Source organism: Lissotriton vulgaris, chromosome 2_1 (genome assembly GCF_964263255.1).
Source record: "Lissotriton vulgaris chromosome 2_1, aLisVul1.2, whole genome shotgun sequence".
In the NCBI taxonomy this organism is placed as follows: Eukaryota; Metazoa; Chordata; class Amphibia; order Caudata; family Salamandridae; genus Lissotriton; species Lissotriton vulgaris.
This window is the reverse complement of record NC_141687.1, coordinates 659,869,629-659,888,865: the sequence shown is the minus strand read 5'-3', so window position 1 is coordinate 659,888,865 and position 19,237 is coordinate 659,869,629. Positions and strand designations below refer to the sequence as shown.

The window sequence follows — 19,237 nt, the reverse complement described above, 5'->3', positions numbered from 1 at the left end:
AAGAAATCGGCATGACCGGTTCCGGCGTTAGCCTTTCTCAAATGCCTCTGTTCACCTCCATTAGTCCCTTTATAGGGCTCCTCCTACGCAGTGGTGAAGGGCCCAGCTGCAGCTCGTTATCGCGCCGACACCTCAGCAGCCCCTGCCACGGACTGCGAGTACCATCATGCACCTTAGCTCTCATCCAACGTGCTGCAGTGAATAATGATAGCGAAAATTCTGGGGATAAAAGTCCTCAGGTCCCCTACTTCCTAGCCTCCTATATATATATATAGAAACCAACGCCCACTCCAATAGATTGAGCCTGACATATGCTGACTTCCCATCAGGATTTATTATGCAAAAAATAAGGGTAAAGCACCATCCAGGAAACGCCAGGCAGACGCGTTTCTAGCGAGTGTGTTAGCTTTCTTCAGTGCCGGTTCCTGTTTCCTCTCAGAGCCTCGCACCGGGGATACTTGCAGTGTCCTGAGCAGTCTCTGGCCACGCTTTTTAAAAGATAATTACTCCCCGCCTCCGCTCACAGCTGCAGTGCCTCCTGTGAAGGTGTTGAGACCAGGAGCACGCTGGTACACCGAGTCCAATGTGACAGCCCATGCAGTGAAAGGCCGCCAAACGCCCAGTGGCTTGTCTCGATGTCACCGCATCCTTCCGATTCATCCACAGGGTTATTTTCCACAGTACCTGGCGGGGCCCCTGCAGACGCGCTGCAGCCTCCTTCCCCGAAATAGGGTTTCACAGCCAAATACCGCAAAACCACTTTTATATATAAAATTTCTATGGCACAATGAAACCCCTCAATTTGTTCCTTTTAAAATTAAATGTATTAAGTGTTACCACTTATTCCAATCAAGATGACTTCAGGTGTGCCATACTTTTGTCATAAGTAAGACTGTTAGCGTTCTAGTTGTTCTTTAGAACACTCTGGGACATTCTGTCGTTGGGCTATAGTTGGGCTACATCTGGCTGATATTTGGGCTACATTTGGGCTCTTTTGTCTCTGGTGGCCATCTTGGGAGACTGCATATCAGAATTTTTTTAATGAAATATAAGAGGATTTCAGAAGTCACTCAAAATGTGCCCTCATTTTTCTTTCTTCAGCACTAATCATAATTTCTATGGCAAAATGAACCCCCTCATTTTGTTCCTTTGCAAATTAAATGTTTTAAGTGTTAACACTTTATTCCAATCAAGATGACTTCAGGTGTGCAATACTTTTGTCATAAGCAAGACTGTTAGCGCTCTAGTTGTTCTTTAGAACACTCTGGGACATTCTGTCATTGGGCTATAGTTGGGCTACATCTGGCTGATATTTGGGCTACATTTGTTTTTTTTTGTCTCTGGTGGCCATCTTTGGGCTACATTGGGCTACATTGGGCTACATTGGGCTACATTTGGGCTCTAACATATATATAGCCCAATGTAGCCCAATATATATTTTTTTGAAGTTAATTTTCGTAAAAACCACTGGAGCACATATCTTGAGACATAGCAAAGGCACATCGGGCTACCAGTCCCTACAATTTTGCCAAGTTTGGTGCAAATCCATTCAGCCGTTCGGGCTAAAAGTGAGTTTGACCGCCCTATGGAATTTAACATGGGGAAAACATGTTTTGGGACCTCCATTTTATCTCGGCCCCCGCTTGACGAATCCCCCCAAACTTTCAGGGAAGGACCGGAGCTCCGCGAGGCAAATTTGAGGAAATTTTCAGGCAGATTCATCAACCGACGCCAAAGTTATTCACAATAGAATTTTGAGATTTTGCATTGAAAAAAATCCTAACTAGAACTACCTACTGGCGACCGCCAGTAGGTAATATATATATATATATATTCCATAAGAAAATTACTCTGTCTTCACAGAGTGATAAACCGGCCAATCCAATCAAACGTCCTGTCAGAACTACCTGCTAGGAATAAAATCCGTTTTTACATACTGTTTGATTGAATGGGTGTGTTTATCAATCTGCGAAAATGGAGTGATTTTCTTATGGAATACATTAGGCAGTGACATTGCCGTGCAGGCCCCAGTCCATGAGGATAGGCGCTCCGTTCGTCGCAGTTCTTTTGGATATATATAAACATATAGCCCCCGTAACTAGCACAGCGGCATGTCTAAGGGAGTGGCTGGAGGGGCTCGCCGCGAGATGTGCAGGCTCCTCATATTGAAGCCTGATCCCTGGGTGTGCATGACAGTACGGAGGACTTCGGAGCAGGGCACTGTTATCCAACAGTGAAGGCGTGGGCGAGTGGCAAACCGAATGCGGGCAAGAAGGAAAAATGCAGGCAGATGCTGTAAGATCCTTTGAACTGAGAGCATGAGTGCTACATTTCTGAGACATTAAACAGCACGCTTGCAGCAGGCTAGAAATTGTATGTTCACCAGGAAGCCAGCTTGTCAGTAATTAAACGGAGTACTGTTTTTCATTTTTACCAAAATGAACTGAACATTTTTAAATACTCACCTGCACGCTTTCGAAAAATCCAGATTGAAAAAGGCATTTTAAGTGTTGAAACGCATATCTTTAGCTCTGTTAGACAAAGCAACAGCCCGAACTGCTGAACAGAATTACACCTGATTTGACAAAAAAGTAGGTCTTGGTCAAGAAAGCGTGCGTTTTTTTAAATGGTGTAAATCGGTTCAGTAGTTGCTAAGAAATTTTAAAAATATCAATATCTGAGCATCGAGGAGAATTCGCAAACCCTCTTGAGCATGAGCGTCATTCTGATTGGCTGCCAACACTCCAAACCAGGAAGTGTTGGCAGCCATCTTATGACTCGATAACCAAGTCAAAAGAAAACTGTTTATAAAAGGATAAAAAACAAGAAAAGAGGGCAGGGTACAAACATCCTGACCCCCTAGGCCGGGTCAGGGGGCCCCACAAGGACCACCAGGCCCACAAAAAGCATTTTTTTTAAATTGGCAAAAATTTGTGCTAAGTGCGCGAACCCTACTGGAAAAAAAATAACGAAGCGTGGGCCCCTGTGCTTAGTTTGTTTTAAGCCCCCAGGTGGGCCAGGTCCCTGGGGAAATGTATAATTATGGTGTGTGGGTCTGTGTGGGCCACCATCAGCCCAGGGGACCACTACCTCCCCGGGGCTTTGCCCATAATTTGAGGGGGCACGCGCCCCCATGCTGCCCCAGGGACTGCCACCTCCCCGGGGCTTTGATTTAGTAGGGGAAGGGGCCTCGTAGACCCCCCAAACCCTCGGGACCTCCACCTCCACAGGGCTCCAAAATGATTAAACGAGTGTGGGGAGCTCCTGCCCACTCACACTGCCCAGACAACCTCATCCCTGGGGCAATTTTAAGTTAAGGACAGGGGTGTTCCTGACCCTCACGGACCACCACCTGCCCGGGCTTTAAACAGTTGGGAGGGGGGCCATGTGGCCCGCCTCCTCGAGCCTTAGATGGCCCTGGGGACCGCCATCCCCCAGGGCCGGCTCCTGAAATTTCCTGGGGGGCCTACCCCTGGGACATTGCCATTTGCTATGGCAGGGCGGGAGCACAGCTGAAGCAAAGCATTGTTTGCTTTTGGGCAAGGGGAGCTGCATATCAGCAGCTCCCCTTGTCCAGAAGCAATGCCGGCACCTGCAGGAGGTGGGGTGTCATCTGGGAACTTGGGGGCATTGGGTCTCCCCCCAAGGTCCCCAACTTGAGGGCAGGCCCCAGGGATGGGGTCCCCGGGGCCAAAAGTCGCCAAGGGAATAGGGGGTCCATGCGGATTCCCTCATTAAAAAAAATGTTTAAAGAGGCAAAGCCCTGGGGGATAGAGTCCCCTGGGCTGATAAAGGCCTCAGGAGGGCAGCCCACTCTATTAAACATAGTAGAAAAAAAATATATCAAAATATGTGGTCATACCCCGGGGGATGGGGTCCCTGGGGCCGAAATCGGCCTTGGGAAGGGGGCCAAACGGCCCTCTTCCCATTTAAAAAAAATAATAATAATAAAATGGGTCAGGCCCTGGGGGATGGGGTCCCCAGGGCCCAAAAAAATATAAAAGAAGGGAGGCCATGCAGCCCTCCTTCTGAAAAGATGTAAAAAAAAAAGATAAGCCGGGATCTCACCGGAGGCCCCCTCCCTACAACAGTCTCAAAACGCGCCCCCTGGTGTGTTCTAAGTTGAGGATTAAGTCCCCTTCATTCCTGAGCATCCCTGGGGGCCAACTAGCCCACTAATTACCTCCTTTAACCCTCACACAGAGGGATTGCTGGGAGGTGGTCCGAGGCCACGCCCCTTTTTACATAACTCTGCAAATACGCCTCTTGGCGCACTGCTGGTGGGGCGGTGAGGTGCTCTTGTGTCCTGAGACCCTCAGGACACAAGTGGACTTCATTCCCCGAGCAGCAGTGTGCCAGGAGCCGCGTTTGCAGAGTTGTGTAAAAAGAGGCGTTGCCTTGGACCACTCTCAGAAATCTTTGAAATTCTCTGAAAAACCATAGGTTTCAGGGACGTTATAGTTAGATATTAGCATTTAAAAAACCTTTGAAATTCACTGAAAAAATCATAGGTTCCAGGGATGTGTAGTCAGAAATTAGCATTTAAAAAACCTTAGAAATTCACTGAAAAAAACACTGATTTTGGGGACGTTACAGTTAGTTGGACATTTCACTCATACAAAACCACAGAAATTCGGCCGTTATTGTTAGTTGAGCTAACTATTACTTGCGCCCCTGCAATGCACTGCTGATGACGTCACATATTACATCATTCATGACATGATCCCACGGGGCAATTGTCATAGATTATGTGGCTTATAGCTATATAGATATTACTATAGACTGAGGTCATGTTTGCGTGAGGGAATTTCATTCCCCTTCTTGGGATAATTTCGCAATAAGGCCAACTTATGTCATCTTTGTGCGTGGGTATCCTACTCTTCTGTTGTGGGACTATCTTTAACGCGGGGTGTCTGTCATAGATTATGTGGCTTGTAGTTATATAGATAGAGATATGTTACATAATATTGATTTTCTTTGGTTATTGTCTTTGGTTAGTAGATTTTATTTCTGATGTGCCATTTATGCACACTCCCCAGAGTTTTACGCAGAAGCCAATACCAGGATATTTTGGATTTCCTATATTCGTTGTGCCAATAATTCTCAACCCAAGTAACTCTTAGGTGAGATTCTTTTTCTGAATTATAAGCATTGGTTGTATCCCTGGACTCCCTTATGCCTTGGGATGTTTTTGGGTTACTCTAAACTCTATATGTATCATTATACATACCACTCACTCTCTTTCTTCTTCTTTTTCTGTCCCTTCTGGTTTTGACTCCCGGGACTCCTGGCACTTTTTTGTATTTTTTCTGTATTTAAACTTTTATAAGTGATTCCCACTGATGATAGGATATTTGATTATGTTGGTTATGAAAACATATATCTACACGATGGTGGGTTACAGCAATTTGTGATATATGCATGAACCAATGGATCGCATATATACCTGTGATAGATGATTGTTTGTGTGATATATTTTTGTGTTATTTGTTTATGTTTCAGTTATGTGGGGTGTCTATTTCAATTTATTTTGTTAAGTATATTTGTAAGTCCGTGTCCCATGTACATATTGAGTTTTGTTATGTCTGCATGTTATATAAATGGTTTTATACAATTGTTTTTAGCCCTGAAGAAGTTCCTTTTGACAATATGGAACAAAACCCGTTGACTGTTTGCCGTTTTTAATGGTTTCAAGAACAAAGAAGAATTTTGGAATATATATGCTTGTTTTGATTTACTTTCTTCGAATGCACTTTCCTTATCTTTGAATACCTTTGGACTTTGTAGCATCTAACAACGGCGGATGCTGGAAGTAGTTGCACCAACATTGATTACTTTTAGTTTGGAATTTAAGTGCTCAGCCTTGATCTGTCATTGCTGGCTTATTTTGTTTATATAAAACAGTGATGACAGACTACAAATCTACTAATATTGAAAAGGCCATTTAGACAATTCAATACTTTTCATCAGCACCGTCTTTCAGTAGCGGCTCGTAGTGGAAGTATTGCGGGGCGGGCGGGGAAGGGGCAGGGTGGGGGCAGTAAACTCTTGCATGCAGCCAACTGGAGAAGTAAGTACATAAATAAATTAAACAAATTACATTGTGCGCACTGCACCAATCCTGGGAGCAGCGTGAGCCTGCATTGCTCCCACACAGCAGGAGCAGTTATCTTTTGCTTCAACCAGGTTGGAGCAATTCTTTGTTTTTTCTGCAGAAGAATGCATGCAGTGAAAAAGGTTTGTTCTCCCACCCAACAGAAACAGCTTTGTGCTTCTGCTAGGTGGGAGAACATTACACTTTCCATGCCTGCACTCTTGGACAGGAAAAAGACGGTGTCCTGGAAGTTGGGGATCCCAGGACAATGCCCCCGAGACAGCTCCAGGAGATGGGTTCCCTGGGACAATTGATTGGCTCTGTGAAGGGTGCTACAAGCCCCCTCCTCATCGTCAATGTTGTGACCTCAGGTGGTAGAGGACTGGGGGTTTCAGGCTTGGGCAGGAGGACCGTGCACTCCCCGCCCCTCCCCTTTAATATAATGTCAGCCCAGAGGGATGGGGTCCCCAGGGCTCTTCGAGGCTCGGGGAGGGGAGCCACCCTCCTTTATTTGGTATTCGGCCCTGGGGGATGGGGTCCACAGGGCCTTTTCAGGATGGGGAAGTGAGGCCGCTTGGCCCTCTCCCCTTTCTGATCATGTTGGCCCTAGGGAATTGGGTCCCTGGAGCCTCCCAGAGGCTCCGGAGGGGGACCACATGCCCCATCCCCCAAATATTTAATTGTGCTGCCTTCCTGGGCTCTGGCTCACCGGGGGGGGGGGGGGGTATTTTATTTTTGTAGCAGGGGAGCCTGTGCTTTTTTTTGTTTAATTTTGCCACTGATTTGTGGATCCTCTGCAAATTTTCGGTAAAAATAAAAAAGATGTTTTGATCCAAGGAGGGGTCCCTAGTTGGGCTGGGGATCCTGCTGTCCCATCAGTGTTGGTCTGTCGGCTCCACGGTTCCTCTATAGTGTAAAATATACAACGTTTTTAATGCTTAAAACGGATTGACACCAAATCAGAAAAAGCATGTTTTCTTGACCAAGATCTAGCTTTCTGACAAATGTTTTGTAATTCTTTTAAGCCGTCTGGGCTGCAGCTGTGTCTGAACTTTGGAGTGCTATACATTTTAATGTTAAAGCACCTTGTATATCTATTAAACCTAATAAGGACAATGAATTAATATTATTCTTATCCTTTGTTTTGATTCATTTTTGGCGTTCAAAGACTTCCTCCGGCCCATGCCTGGAGTTATGGGAGAACCAATGGAAGAACTGACCGTAGGCCCAAGTAGGTCTTGTCTGAAGACTTTGGCACTTTTTAGAACTGCGTCTGTCACCGTGGTTTCTGAGAGAACCCCTGCTTTCCGTCATTCTGGTAATTACCTGAATTGTCCTCCTAATTAACAATGAAAATAATATTGTTTGCAATAAACAGGTGTACTAATATATACTCTCGGTCGCTTTTTCAGCTGTCCCCTTTAACCCTGCTAGTCATATGGTTTTGTGAAGAAAAGTGTCCCTCGTGCACAAAAACATGTATCCATTCCCCCGAATGTTGGCACTCCTGCAACATGAGGCAAGGGTGCCTGCGCTGGCGCATGGCAGTCAATTGGGTGCCTGCGCAGGGGAAAGCAGGCAGATGCGTCTTATTGTTGTTAATCCCTGTGCTTTGAAAATGAGGCAGCTGGGGCAGCAAAATGGTTTGGGTGCTGTGCTGTCATTTTTGTAAATGGAGCCCCCCTGTGTGTACAATGAAGTAAAGAATCTCCTGTAAATCTGTGTGCACGTGAAGGTAATGCGTCTCCTGTCAAACTCTATCTACCGTATTTGTGGTCTCCTGTCACACTGTATCTACCGTATCTGTGAAACTTAGTGTACCATGCCACAACTTTTACAAAGATGTGTGTCCGGTGAAAGTAATGGAACTCGTTGAAAGCTTTCTGTGTACCTAAAGATACGGTGGACCTGAAGGTTAGAAACCTGCCTCATCCTTTCATCAATCTTAAAGCGCTACGAGTCTCACTGAGTGACTACCACCTATACTCATTACCTGAAGGTGGGCCTGTATGCGACCTTGTTCAGACCAGGGTACTCACAGCACTATATTAAAACTCACCGCACTATATTAGCATTCGCGACAATGACGCGTTAACGCTGCGGAGGGGGTGAACGGAATGCGGTGGGCTAAAAACACATCCGACGGGTACCTCAGCCTAGAGCTGCCGTATGCTGTAGAATTTAGAATGCAGGTTGTGGAAAAAGAGTCCGTGCCTTTTTCAAGACTCCCCCTACTTGACTAATTGTCTGACCCTGGTCAATTGAGTTAGTCTCACTCTGCCTTGTTCCCATCACCTGCCAAATTTCCGAGCGCTTTGAAACAAGTTCTTCGGTAGCGTTTGTTATATAAACTGCACACTTTGGAGCCATTCTCAGGAGTCAGAGCGAAGACGCCGCCGTGGTTTCTGAACTGTTCCGCTGTCGGTGCCCGTCCGGATCACGTAGATTGCCTCCTCCTGGATGTGTTCCGGGGCCAGGTGGAACAGCTCTTGCGGGCAGGTTCGCGGAGCCCTCCGCGGGCCCTGGGCTCCCGCTCCCCGGGAGGGAGGGAGGCTCTGTGGGCGGCTGGTGCCCGGCTCTGCCCGCTCGCTTCTGCAACCTCTTAGCAGCAGAGCTCCAACTCCTGGCCATTATGACGTCACCGGGGCGTGCGGGCCAATCAGGGCGGCTCTGGCCCGGGTATTAAGGGAAAGTTAGGGCACCGCCAGGCACCCTCCTTTTTACTGTCACTGACATTTCAACTGGGTGGCGGATTCGGGGGTGGAAAGTGGAGATCAAACCTGCCAGTTAAAGGCGATCGGCAAATGAAAAGTGTTGGAGTCAGCAGAGCGTGCTCCCTGGCCGCGTCCGCGCCGCTTGTCGCAGGTAACCTTTCAGAGCGCGATGCTTTTCGTATTCTTGCAAGGGAGAGATGCGAGTGTCACCTGGCGAGCCGAGACTTTACTTTGTTGTTTGTTGTGTCTGTTATAGTATGTGCTCTTCGGAAGATTGCTCTAGCGTTGCTTTTCACAGGTGAATGTTCTCCCCAGGCATAGTTGCAATTCGAACCCCACCAATTTACTTAAACACGAACCAAGTGCTGCCTTGGCAGGAATGTGTTGCACAAACCGGTTTAAGTAACAATGGACGCCCTGGCCCCAAATGACCGCTTGTCTGCTTTGCTAAATCCCAGTTTTTTTAGAGGAAGGGATCATTTACCTCTGGGAACTGCTTGTGCGCTGATTTCACCCGCCTACTAGTCCCTAGAACTGCGGCGTCAAGGCGCTACTGCATAGCTAGAAGTTTAGTAACAGAATCACTTGTTTTCAGTAACCGAGTCAGTCTATGCGGGAAGCCTGTCGGTAAGTGCAGAAATGAAGCACTCTTTCGCCGCGCATCGTTATGCATGCTAGAATGTACAAACCTGGGTTGTGAATCTCTTGTTTTTGTTATTTCCAGTCCTAGCGCCTCGTGCATTCTGTGTGCGCGCAGGACCGAGCTGTGCAGGGCGGTGTATTTCCCAGGCGCACCTGGGTGAGAGGCAACCCCCGGCGCCCGGCCTGGGCTCTTTAAAGCGGACACACCGGTACCCAGTGGTACCCGCAGATGCACCGGAGAACCGCACGCTGGTGAGGGCTCACCGACATCCCGGACCCTCCCCCCTCATTAGAGGCGTTTATGGGAGATTGTGTGTATCCAGCTGTCAGGCCGAGGGAAAGCTGTGACATAATTACCTCGGACCAGACAGTCCTCTGAGCCGGAGATTGCCGGCAGATTACACCGAGAGCGATAAGGAGCATCCCCGCTAATGCCTCTGTTACCGGCCTCGTCACCTGCAGGGCTCCCGACCAGGAGACTGGCAGTGCCCACGTGCAGGGAGCTGGGCAGGTACGGCCGGGTGGCTCCAGGTGTGCGAGGTCACCCCCTTCTCCAATTCCAACGTGTGGAGCATCCCTTCCTTTCTCCATGGGATCCGGTCACGGGTGTGGGGTTTAGGCAGCATACACGGGGTTTGTCTGAGGGTGTTTCGGGTGCCTGGGACGGTGGACAGCGTCCCCGTAGAAGGCGTTAAGCACCTGGTCAGCGCTTCGAGGACCTGGCGCCTTACGACCGGATCGCGAGGTGACTAGGGGGAGAACCACTGAGGTCGGGTTGGGCAGTCAGCAAGGGGCTTAAGATCTACAGAACGGGCCTGGATTTGATGCGATTTGGTTAAGAAATATGGATTCGTTTTAAGAACTCTCAACTAATGTTTAACATCGCCGGCGTGTGGTTTCCCCGTTCTACATCTGTGTGTAAAATCCCCCGTGAGGCGGTTCGACGGTGCGGGAATTAGGTTTATTCCAGTCTAGAGCGGGTTAAAAACTCTGGTAGGTTGCACAAAAAAACAGTAACTAGGTATACGCATTTTAAAGCGGTTTAAGAACTCCGTGGTTCGTTAGAACTGTGGTACCTAGTTCATGCATTCTAGATGCGCCCGGACCCGGTTAACAGTTCGTAGATATATATGAGCATTTACAGGCGCTTTAAGAGCGTGGGGGCTGGGTGATATCTATTGTGTAAGATTTAAGAATTCTAGCTAGGGGTTCAGAACTGCATGATTGTTTAAACCTAGGGGAGAATGTATAAGCCTACCAAACCCGTGTAAAAGTCCCATAGTTAGGTTAAAATCTATGAACTACTATGTAGGCGTTGTAGGACCGTTGGGTTTAAAAGTATGGTATAAGGTTTAAGGAATCAAGATGTTTACATTCTTTAGAGTTGAGCTAAAACTAATGTATACCGTTAAGCGTTCTAGATGGGGTAGGATTTCGTTAAAAAGCAAGGTGGGTGCTATTAACTATTCTAGATGCCGGTTAGGAACTATGTGAATGGGTTAAAAAGTATGACATATGGTTTAAGCGTTTAAGGTGAGGTTTACGAACTCTGTAGATGGGCTAAATAGTGTAAGGTTTAAGCATTTTAGGTGCGGTTTAAGAACTTTGTGGATGGGTTAAAAAGTGTGACATAAGGCTTAAGAATTTTAGGTGCGCTTTAGGAACGCTGTGGATGGGTTAAAAAAGTGTGACATAAGGCTTAAGCATTTTAGGTGCGCTTTAAGAAATCTGTGGATGGGTTAAAAAGTGTGGCATAATGTTTAAGCATTTTAGGTGCGTTTAAAGAACTGTGGATGGGTTAAAAAGTGTGACATAAGGCTTAAGCATTTGAGGTGCGGTTTAAGAACGCTGTGGATGGGTAAAAAAAAGTGTGAAATATGGTTTAAGCTTTTTAGGTGAGGTTTGAAAATGCTGAGGCTACTTAAAAGTAAGGTAGGCACCTCAGGCAGTCTGGTGCGGTTCAAGAACTGGGGTCTGCTTCCAAGCAAGTCCAGGCTTTCAGCAGTCTAGATATTGTTTAAGCACTCTGGTACTGGTGACAGCTAAGGTGTGCAGTTTAAGCACCCTAGGTATGGGTCAAGATATCTGAATTTGAGCTCAATGTAGGTATACAGTTATAACATTGCAGATGCGGTTTAGGCACCCTGGGAGCGATTTACTACCTCTGTATGTGGAATAAACGTAGGGCATTTGAGATGCGGTTTCAGCACTCTGGGAGCGGTTTAATACTTCTGTATTTGGAGGAAATGCAGGTGCGCAGTTATGGCAGTCTAGGTGCGGTCTAGACTCTCTGGGAACGTGTTCATACCTCTGTATTTAGAGTGAATGCATGTATACAGTCTGGGCAATCTAGATGCGGTTTAGGCCCCCTGGGGGCGGTTTGATACCTCTGGGTTTGTGGTAAATGTAGGTGTACAGCCTGGGCATTCTAGATGCGGTTTAAGCACCCATGTGTGCGGGTTAAGACCTCTGTATGCGGGGTAAATGTAAGTATACAGCCTGAGCATTCTAGATGCGGTTTAAGCCCTTTGAAGCGGGTTAAGACCTCTGTATGCGGGGTAAATGCAAGAATGCAGTCTGGGCATTCTAGATGCGGTGTAAGCACCCTGTGAGCGGGTTAAGGCCTCTGTGTGCGGAGGTGTATAGTCTGGGCATTCTAGATGCGGTTTAGGCCCTTGGAAGCGGGTTAAGACCTGTGTATGCGGGGTAAATGCAAGTGTGCAGTCTGGGCATTCTAGATGCGGTTTAAGCCCTTGGAAGCGGTTTCATACCTCTGTATTTGGAGTAAATGCATGTATACAGATGCGGTTTAAGCCCTCTGTCAGCGGGTTAAGACCTGTGTATGCGGGGTAAATGCAAGTATGCCGTCTGGGCATTCTAGAGCCGGGTTCTCTCCATGGGACGGGGTGAACAGCTCTGTGGTAATGTCTACGTATGTTGCTGTTAGGTGTGGGTCTCTGTGGCGTTTGAGTGCCACTTCATGCACCCCCAGCGCCCACACACTGGCTCGGCTGCTTCGGGCACTGCGCTAACACTGCTGTGTGCCGTGGCACGGCCAGTGCCTGTGATCTGACACCGCCAGGCGCCGTAATTGAAAATATATTTCTGCAGGCTGTTCTCACAGATATCAGGGGTCCGGGCTTTTGATCCCCCTCTGCTGCCGGTGTTCTCCAGGCGCTAATAAAACTCGCCTTGAGCTCCTTAGCGCCTTTATTAGCCGACAGATTAGCGGTTCCAGGGGGTTTGCAACAGCTTGCCCAATCAATAGCTTGTAAGGCGCCTGTCGGGAAAGCCTCATCATTCTTCCCACGGAGCCAGGCCAGCATCCACGCCTGTGCGGGCACCCGGCCCTCTTCCCAGCAGCCCACGCTGCCCTCCTTCCGAAAACCGCGGCGAAATAAAAACCGCGCACACAACACGCCGGAGCCCAGGCTGTGCGTGAACCGTGCCAGTGTGTGCCAGGCCGGCGCCGCCACTCAAGGGTTAAAGGGCGCCAAAGTTTCCGCAGATTGTTGGTAAACTCGAAAGAGCCCCACTTAACTCGGTGTCCGCCGCATTCGAGGCCTCAGACACCGTTTCCAGTACACAATGCGGCATCCCGTGTCCCGCAGGCACACGCACCGTGCGTGCACACGTCAGGAGTCGTGTGTCTCTGCTCGCTCAGACCCGACTGGACAAGGCGACTTAAAGCGTTTTTCTGGATATTAAAAAAGGTGGCTGGCAGAGCGGATGTTAATGCAAAGAGACGGGCCGGGGTACCGGCAGCCCACCTCCTGCAGAGGGGGGATCTCTCCATTGCACGCGCACACACGAGCGCACACGAGCGCACGAGGGGAGGGTTCTCCGGCACCGCGCGTGAGTGCAAAGAGAATCCACAAAGCAATACACATATAAAACGTCGCCTTGTGTGAGAAACTCGACGTATGCATTCGGCGAGTGATGTTAAAGAATGTTGTGCCCAGAGAATTAACAATTCGCTTTGTTTACAGAGAAATAACAGAAGGTGTTGGGTGCTTAGGGAGAACTATATTTGAGACGGATTAAGAAAAACAAACATATGACTGATTCGGGCTACTCGCAAAATGACAGAGTAGCACAGACTGTTGGTAGTATTTGTACTGATGACAGAATTTATGCAAATTAAATCTTGCACAGAAGATATTGCTATTTGCAAGGGGGCACGAGGCCGGAATGATTTTAACTACAATTGCATTTCTATGCACTGAAACATAGGCCGGGGCTCAGGGCCCAGCCTGCCACTGTGGCATAGGCCTCGTGTGTCCCTAAGGTGGTGATACTCTGCCCCGTCTGCACAACTCAGTCACATGGTTTCCCTTGCGTGTCTGCCAAGAAAACACAGTTCAGCACAAATTCTATTCCCGTTTTAACACTGAAACATTTAATTATTCCCAAATAAATTTAGACAAATATGAAATATTCCAGCTTCAGATACATTTTACAAGAGCAAATAGAAATATACTCACCGACTGAATGTCATAATTCAAAATATTATTCTCACCCACACCCCTCCAACAGGACCTCATGCTTTAACATACTGTTTATTATTATTCGGTCTACATTGCTGTGCATCCAAGCAGCTGTTGGCGTGGAGGAAGAGGGGTTACGTGCAAGGAGGTCAACTCCTGAAACATGCCGGTAACAGATGCTGCGGTGCCCAGTCTCTCTGGTGAAGGGCACATAGTGGTGGCCATGGACGCCCCTGCAGAAGGCGCGCTTCAAAATGGCGGCCGGCGCAGAGGCTGCCGGAAGTTTACAGTGACTCCTGCGCCTCCAGCACGGGCAGGTACATTACACACAGCGGCTAGAACACTGCAGCCAGACTCAGAGGCCGCTGCCACTTCAACGGGCCTCACTGTCACTGGCACATTCTTGGGGGCAGCAAAACGGCCTTTCACTCGCTTTTATTTCAACTCTTCTTTTTTCTTTTTTTTTTTTTTTTTTTGGCTTCTGAAACTGAAGCTCCCGTTTCCCCACAGAAGTCCTGATAAATCAGTAGCGGGCCGGGCACCCAGCCTTCTTTTGTGACTGCTTTCTGCTTACAACCTCCCTCCCTCCCACACACCCCCACCCCTCAGACCGCCCCTTCCATTGGGATGACGTCAGAGGCATTCACCCTCCCCTCCTCTTTATCATTTTTTTAGTTAAAACTTTTTGGGGAGGGGACACAAAGCCCACTGTGCCCTGAGGCGAAATAGCTCCGTGATTAGTGCTCCTTCGGAGCCGAGGCATTAGACACTGCTAATCCCAGCGGTGGCTAATTGACGCTTGTACAAATAATATATGAGATTTTTTTCTCCTTTGCCTGGAGAGCATATCAAAGTTTTTTTCCCACCTTTTCTTTTGCTCTTCTATAAGCTTGGACGGGTGCAAAAAAGCTTCTTTTGATTTCCATGTTGCAAAGGACTTGGCTTTTTTTTCCTGCTGAAAAGGACCGTCGTTGAATGTATTCCGTCTCCTCCAAATTTGCTTCTGTACTCAAGATACTTTCTTCAAACACACGGAGATTATTTTCGTCTTTTTATTATTAAAAAAAACAAGGAACCAGGCGGCGTTGGGCTTTTTGGTGAAAAGTTGTGGAGCTGCTGTTTTGGGGACGAAGGAGTGTGTTCCCTGGAGGACAGAGGTTGGTACTTTGAACTCTGCTTTCTGTGTGTGCGTGGTTGCTTGCAGCTGCTGTGCTGTACGCTAGTGCGGTTAGTGTTGGCTCTCACTATGCTCTCGCGCTGTAACTTCGAAAAGCCAAGTGTCTTAGGCGCTCTGATCGCCTGAATTTAACATCTCACCGACTGTAACAGATTTTAGTGGGGCTTACACTGGTTGGGGTTTATTTCAGTGGAGGTTTGCAGCTGTTTCTTGCGAGCGGCCCTTTTGGCGTGTCTTTTAAACAACCTGCAAAGGGTTTTTATTTCTTTTGGTGATGTGATTGATGCGCCTGCATTTCACGAATGCTAATGGACGAGGCCTGCATTCAAATGACTCCGGCGGGAAGGGCGAGGGAGCGAGCAGGCCGCGCCGGCCTCCCTGGACACACGTGGGGACGCTGGGCCGGAGCACGACTCGGAGAGCAGGGGGCTTGTTATTGGTGTCTCTCGGGTGGCAAGTGAGCCACACGTTAGCTCTGATTGTGTATGTGAAGGAGCATGGGTAAACAGTGTGCGGGGGAGGGAGGGTAAAGTGAGTAAATACAGGTAGGTGGTTTCTGATTGAGTGTGGGGGAGTGTGGGTAAGTGGTGTGTGTGTGTGTGAAGTGAGTACACACAGGTGGGTGGTTTTGATTGAGTGTGAAGGAGTGTGGGTTAATGGTGTGTGTGAAGTGAGTACATACGGGTGGGTGGTTTTTGATTGAGGGTGTGATGGAGTATGGGCAAAGGGTGTGTGAGTGGGTAAAGTGAGTACATATAGGTGGGTGGTTTTTGGTTGAGTGTATGAGTGAACATGTTTGTGTGTGGGTGAATTGTGTGAATTCGGATGGGTGGTTTCTGATTGAGCGTGTGAGAGAGGAGAATGTAGGTAAAGTGTGTGTGAGTGGGTAAAGTGAGTACATGTAGGTGGGTGGTTTCTGATTGAGTCTATGAGTAAACATGTGGGTGGTTTCTGAGTGTGTGTGTGAGAGAGGCGAGTTTAGGTAAAGTGTGTGTGAGGGGTAAAGTAAGTGAATACATGTAGGTGGGGGGTTTCTGATTGAGTGTATGAGTAAACATGTGGGTGGTTTCTGATCGAGTGTGTGAGAGAGACGAGTATAGGTAAAGTGTGTGTGAGTGGGTAAAATAAGTACACAGGTCGGTGGTTTCTGACTGAGTGTATGAGTAAAAGTGTGGGTGTGTGTGTGTGTGAAGTAAGTGCATTCGGATGGGTGGTTTCTGATTGAGTGTGTGAAAAAAGATGAGTATAGGTAATGGGTGTGTGAGTGGCCGATTGCCTGGGGTGTGTGACTAGGTGGTGTCAGGGTGAGTCTCTGGTCGGTCAGGTGGGGGTCTGACTAATTGAGATTGTATGGCTGAGTGCTTGTTTTGTGGGGGCTTGTTGGGGGTGAAAGTACTTTAGAGGGTACATTGCTCGATCCAGGCCCTTCATTCCTTTGCTAAGACAGGGCCCCAGAGTGTGCTGCCCACTGTCCCTCAGCCTGTCACATTCCCCAGGGTGCCAGTGGTTTCCGGAAGCGGAGTGACCCGGGGAGACGCTAGGCAGAGGGCTTCTATGGAGGCGAGAGAGATGGGGAGGCATCGGTCGTATGTCGCCGGCTTGGGCCCCAGCCTCACCAGCCTTTCAAAGTTACTGACAGCCACCAAATGCACCACCCCAAAGTGGAAGACACAGGTAGCCACAAGAGGGTGCGGGGGAGCTGCAGTGTGTTATTGGGGAGGCTTTGGGGGTATCTCAGCTGCTATTGGAGGGAGCTGTCTGTGGGGTACCTGGAGTTGTTATGGGTGGGGGTTCCCGATGCGTCTTGTGGTTTAGGGGCGCCACGAGGAGCAACTCCTGGGTGTCATTAGAGGGAGCTCTGGGGGGCATGTTTATATCATTGGGGTCAGCTGGTGTCATGTAGGGGGGGGCCTGAGGCGCATCTCCCGGGTGTTATTGTTTCGTCTCTGGGGGTCATCATTTCAGGCTGGGTTGAGGGCTGCGAGTGTTATTCCAGGGAGTTCTGGGGGTCTCTGGATGCCCCTGGTGGTTTAGGCGGCATCTCCCGGAGGGGGCCGGCGGTTCCAGCCCTCTCCGGGGCCGGCATGACAGCGCTTGACGGTCCCGCGGCTCATTATCCGGCTCCCATTGAGAGGCCCTTTCAGTGGCGGCCAGGCTGGCTGGCAGGGTCGTTTGTCTCCTCATTGTACTGAGCTGCAGAATGCAACGCCTGTCAGGGCCCCCCATTCACCCCCAGGATACTTTATTGATGAGCTCTGACTTTTAGCACTTTTCACATGTCACGAGAAGTCAAGTGTATCGTCCAATGGCTTCATTTTACCTTCTCCGCCTTCAAAGTCCGCTTTTGGCTGTCTGTCTGTCTGCACACTTGTTCGGTTCGCCTCCGAGCGCCCCGCCGGCAGCCTTTGGGAAGCGGCGAATGGGACACCCTCGGCTCGGACTGGTGCTCCCTGTGTAACCCTGAGTGCATGCGCCGGGGGGAGGCTTTGGGGTGCACTGAGGTGTGCCCTAATAGTCGGACATTCAACAAATGACGCTGTGGTGTGTGGTCATCACAAGAGCCTCATTGACTAACTTTCCACGGGTCCTCGGCAGCCCTGGCTCTGCAGAGCAGCAACTATCAGGGAACAAAGCAGGCAGGCCAGGCGCCTACTTCAAATAAAACTCTGACACCCCTGGAGGGCCGAGGGCTCCAGGTATCCGTGGTGGTACAATGTGGGGGGGGGGGCAGCAGAGCAGTGTGGACCCGCCTACTGAAGTCAGGGGCAGGCTCCGTTTATAACAAAAAATCGAGATTCCTCGCGTCTGAAAAGGGAAAGTCGTCGTTTCTGGATCAGGAAAGCTGTGAAGAGGTAACGCAAGCTCTTGGTCAACAAACGGCACGTGGGGAAAGTTTGTGTGAGAGTTTTCAAGGACACTGCAGGGCCTCGGCACACTCAATACACAGAGTGGAGTGTGTATTTACTCTGCACTTTACAGCCCGGCTGCCCCCCCCCTCCTCGCCCCCTACACCCCGCCTCTCCCCCCTCCATGGGCAGCGGAGGGGGTTACACGCCAAGCTTGGATGGCTCAGGGCGATTCACAGTTTACAAAGCGCCTGTCTTACACATATTTACGCCTTTTACATGTGAATGTTGTTTTGTTTATCTCTATTGTCAGGGCCGGCGGGGGGTGGGGGGGGGGACTATGGGGGGCTTGCTGTTTGAATGCAAATCCCGCCACCCCCACACAAACTCTTCCTACAGCAGCCAGCATGGCTGGGTAAGCAAACCCCACATATTTGCAGTGGGGGATCCTTATTACCCAGGCGAGCCCATTTCTGGGGCAGTGTTACCATTGCATTTTTCTGACATAGAGCGGATAGCGTTTGCCACCTTGTGGGAAGCCGGTGCGTTTATATAAACAAAACTCCACTCTGGGGTGGCCCGACCCCCGGGGTCCGTGCCACGGCGCTCCCGTGGCACCAGCCACTGGGGCCGGCAGCCAGCTCCGGCGAGCACCGGAGCCACACTCAGGCGGAGGCACCAATTGATGCGGGCGGAGGAGCCGGGCGGCCAATGGGCGCCCGCGAGGCGCTGGCAGCGCTCTGCATAAAGCAATATTCGGCGCGCGAGCCGGCGCAGAGCATTTGCATGTGCCGAGTGATTAGCGGGTTTGCAGCGCGAGCCCCGGGCCGCCCCCTTTCCCGCTCCGGCCGAGGCGCAGGGGGAGCGCGCGCGGCTGCGGACGGAGGCGGAGGTCAGGTGCGGCTAATGGGCCGGTGGAGGCGAGGCGGCGAGCACAGGCGCCCCGCCACTCATGCACTCCAGCCCCCGCCAATCAGCACAGGTGCGTGTGCGCGGCAGAGTCCCTGCCCCCGGCCCCTCCGCGCGCACACACACACACACTCACTCACAGCGCACACGCGCGCGCTGCACACACACAGCCCCCTGACAGCACTCCTCACTGTCAATCTCTGTCTCCTTCCCAGGAACCCAGCCTCCGCTCCGCACCGGCACAGCCGCCTATACCCACCGGCAGCAGGCACCACGCTTCCGTGCCCGCTGCACCGCTGCCAGTGCAGTCCGGGACAGCATGCCTCGCACAGGTGAGTGCCTTTCCTGCCCACTCTGCACTGTGGGGC

The 19,237-nt window shown here is 49.8% G+C and overlaps 1 protein-coding gene across 8 annotated transcripts in view; it reads left to right on the top strand.

Annotated features, from left to right (window-relative positions):
• The first annotated feature begins 8,822 nt into the window (after positions 1–8,822).
• The window catches only part of PAX6 (paired box 6), a 49,315-nt gene continuing 38,900 nt past the window's right edge, over positions 8,823–19,237 (top strand). For 4 of the 8 annotated variants that reach the window (XM_086955835.1, XM_086955834.1, XM_086955832.1 and 1 more), the window contains exons 1-2: positions 18,815–18,942; positions 19,085–19,201. In XM_086955835.1, the coding sequence (XP_086811961.1) occupies positions 18,913–18,942; positions 19,085–19,201 (147 nt within the window). In that variant the 5' untranslated portion in view covers positions 18,815–18,912. Of the gene's footprint in view, positions 8,960–18,814; positions 18,943–19,081; positions 19,202–19,237 lie in introns of those variants that run through there. The other 4 variants (XM_086955838.1, XM_086955836.1, XM_086955840.1 and 1 more) reach the window with 3 other exon arrangements.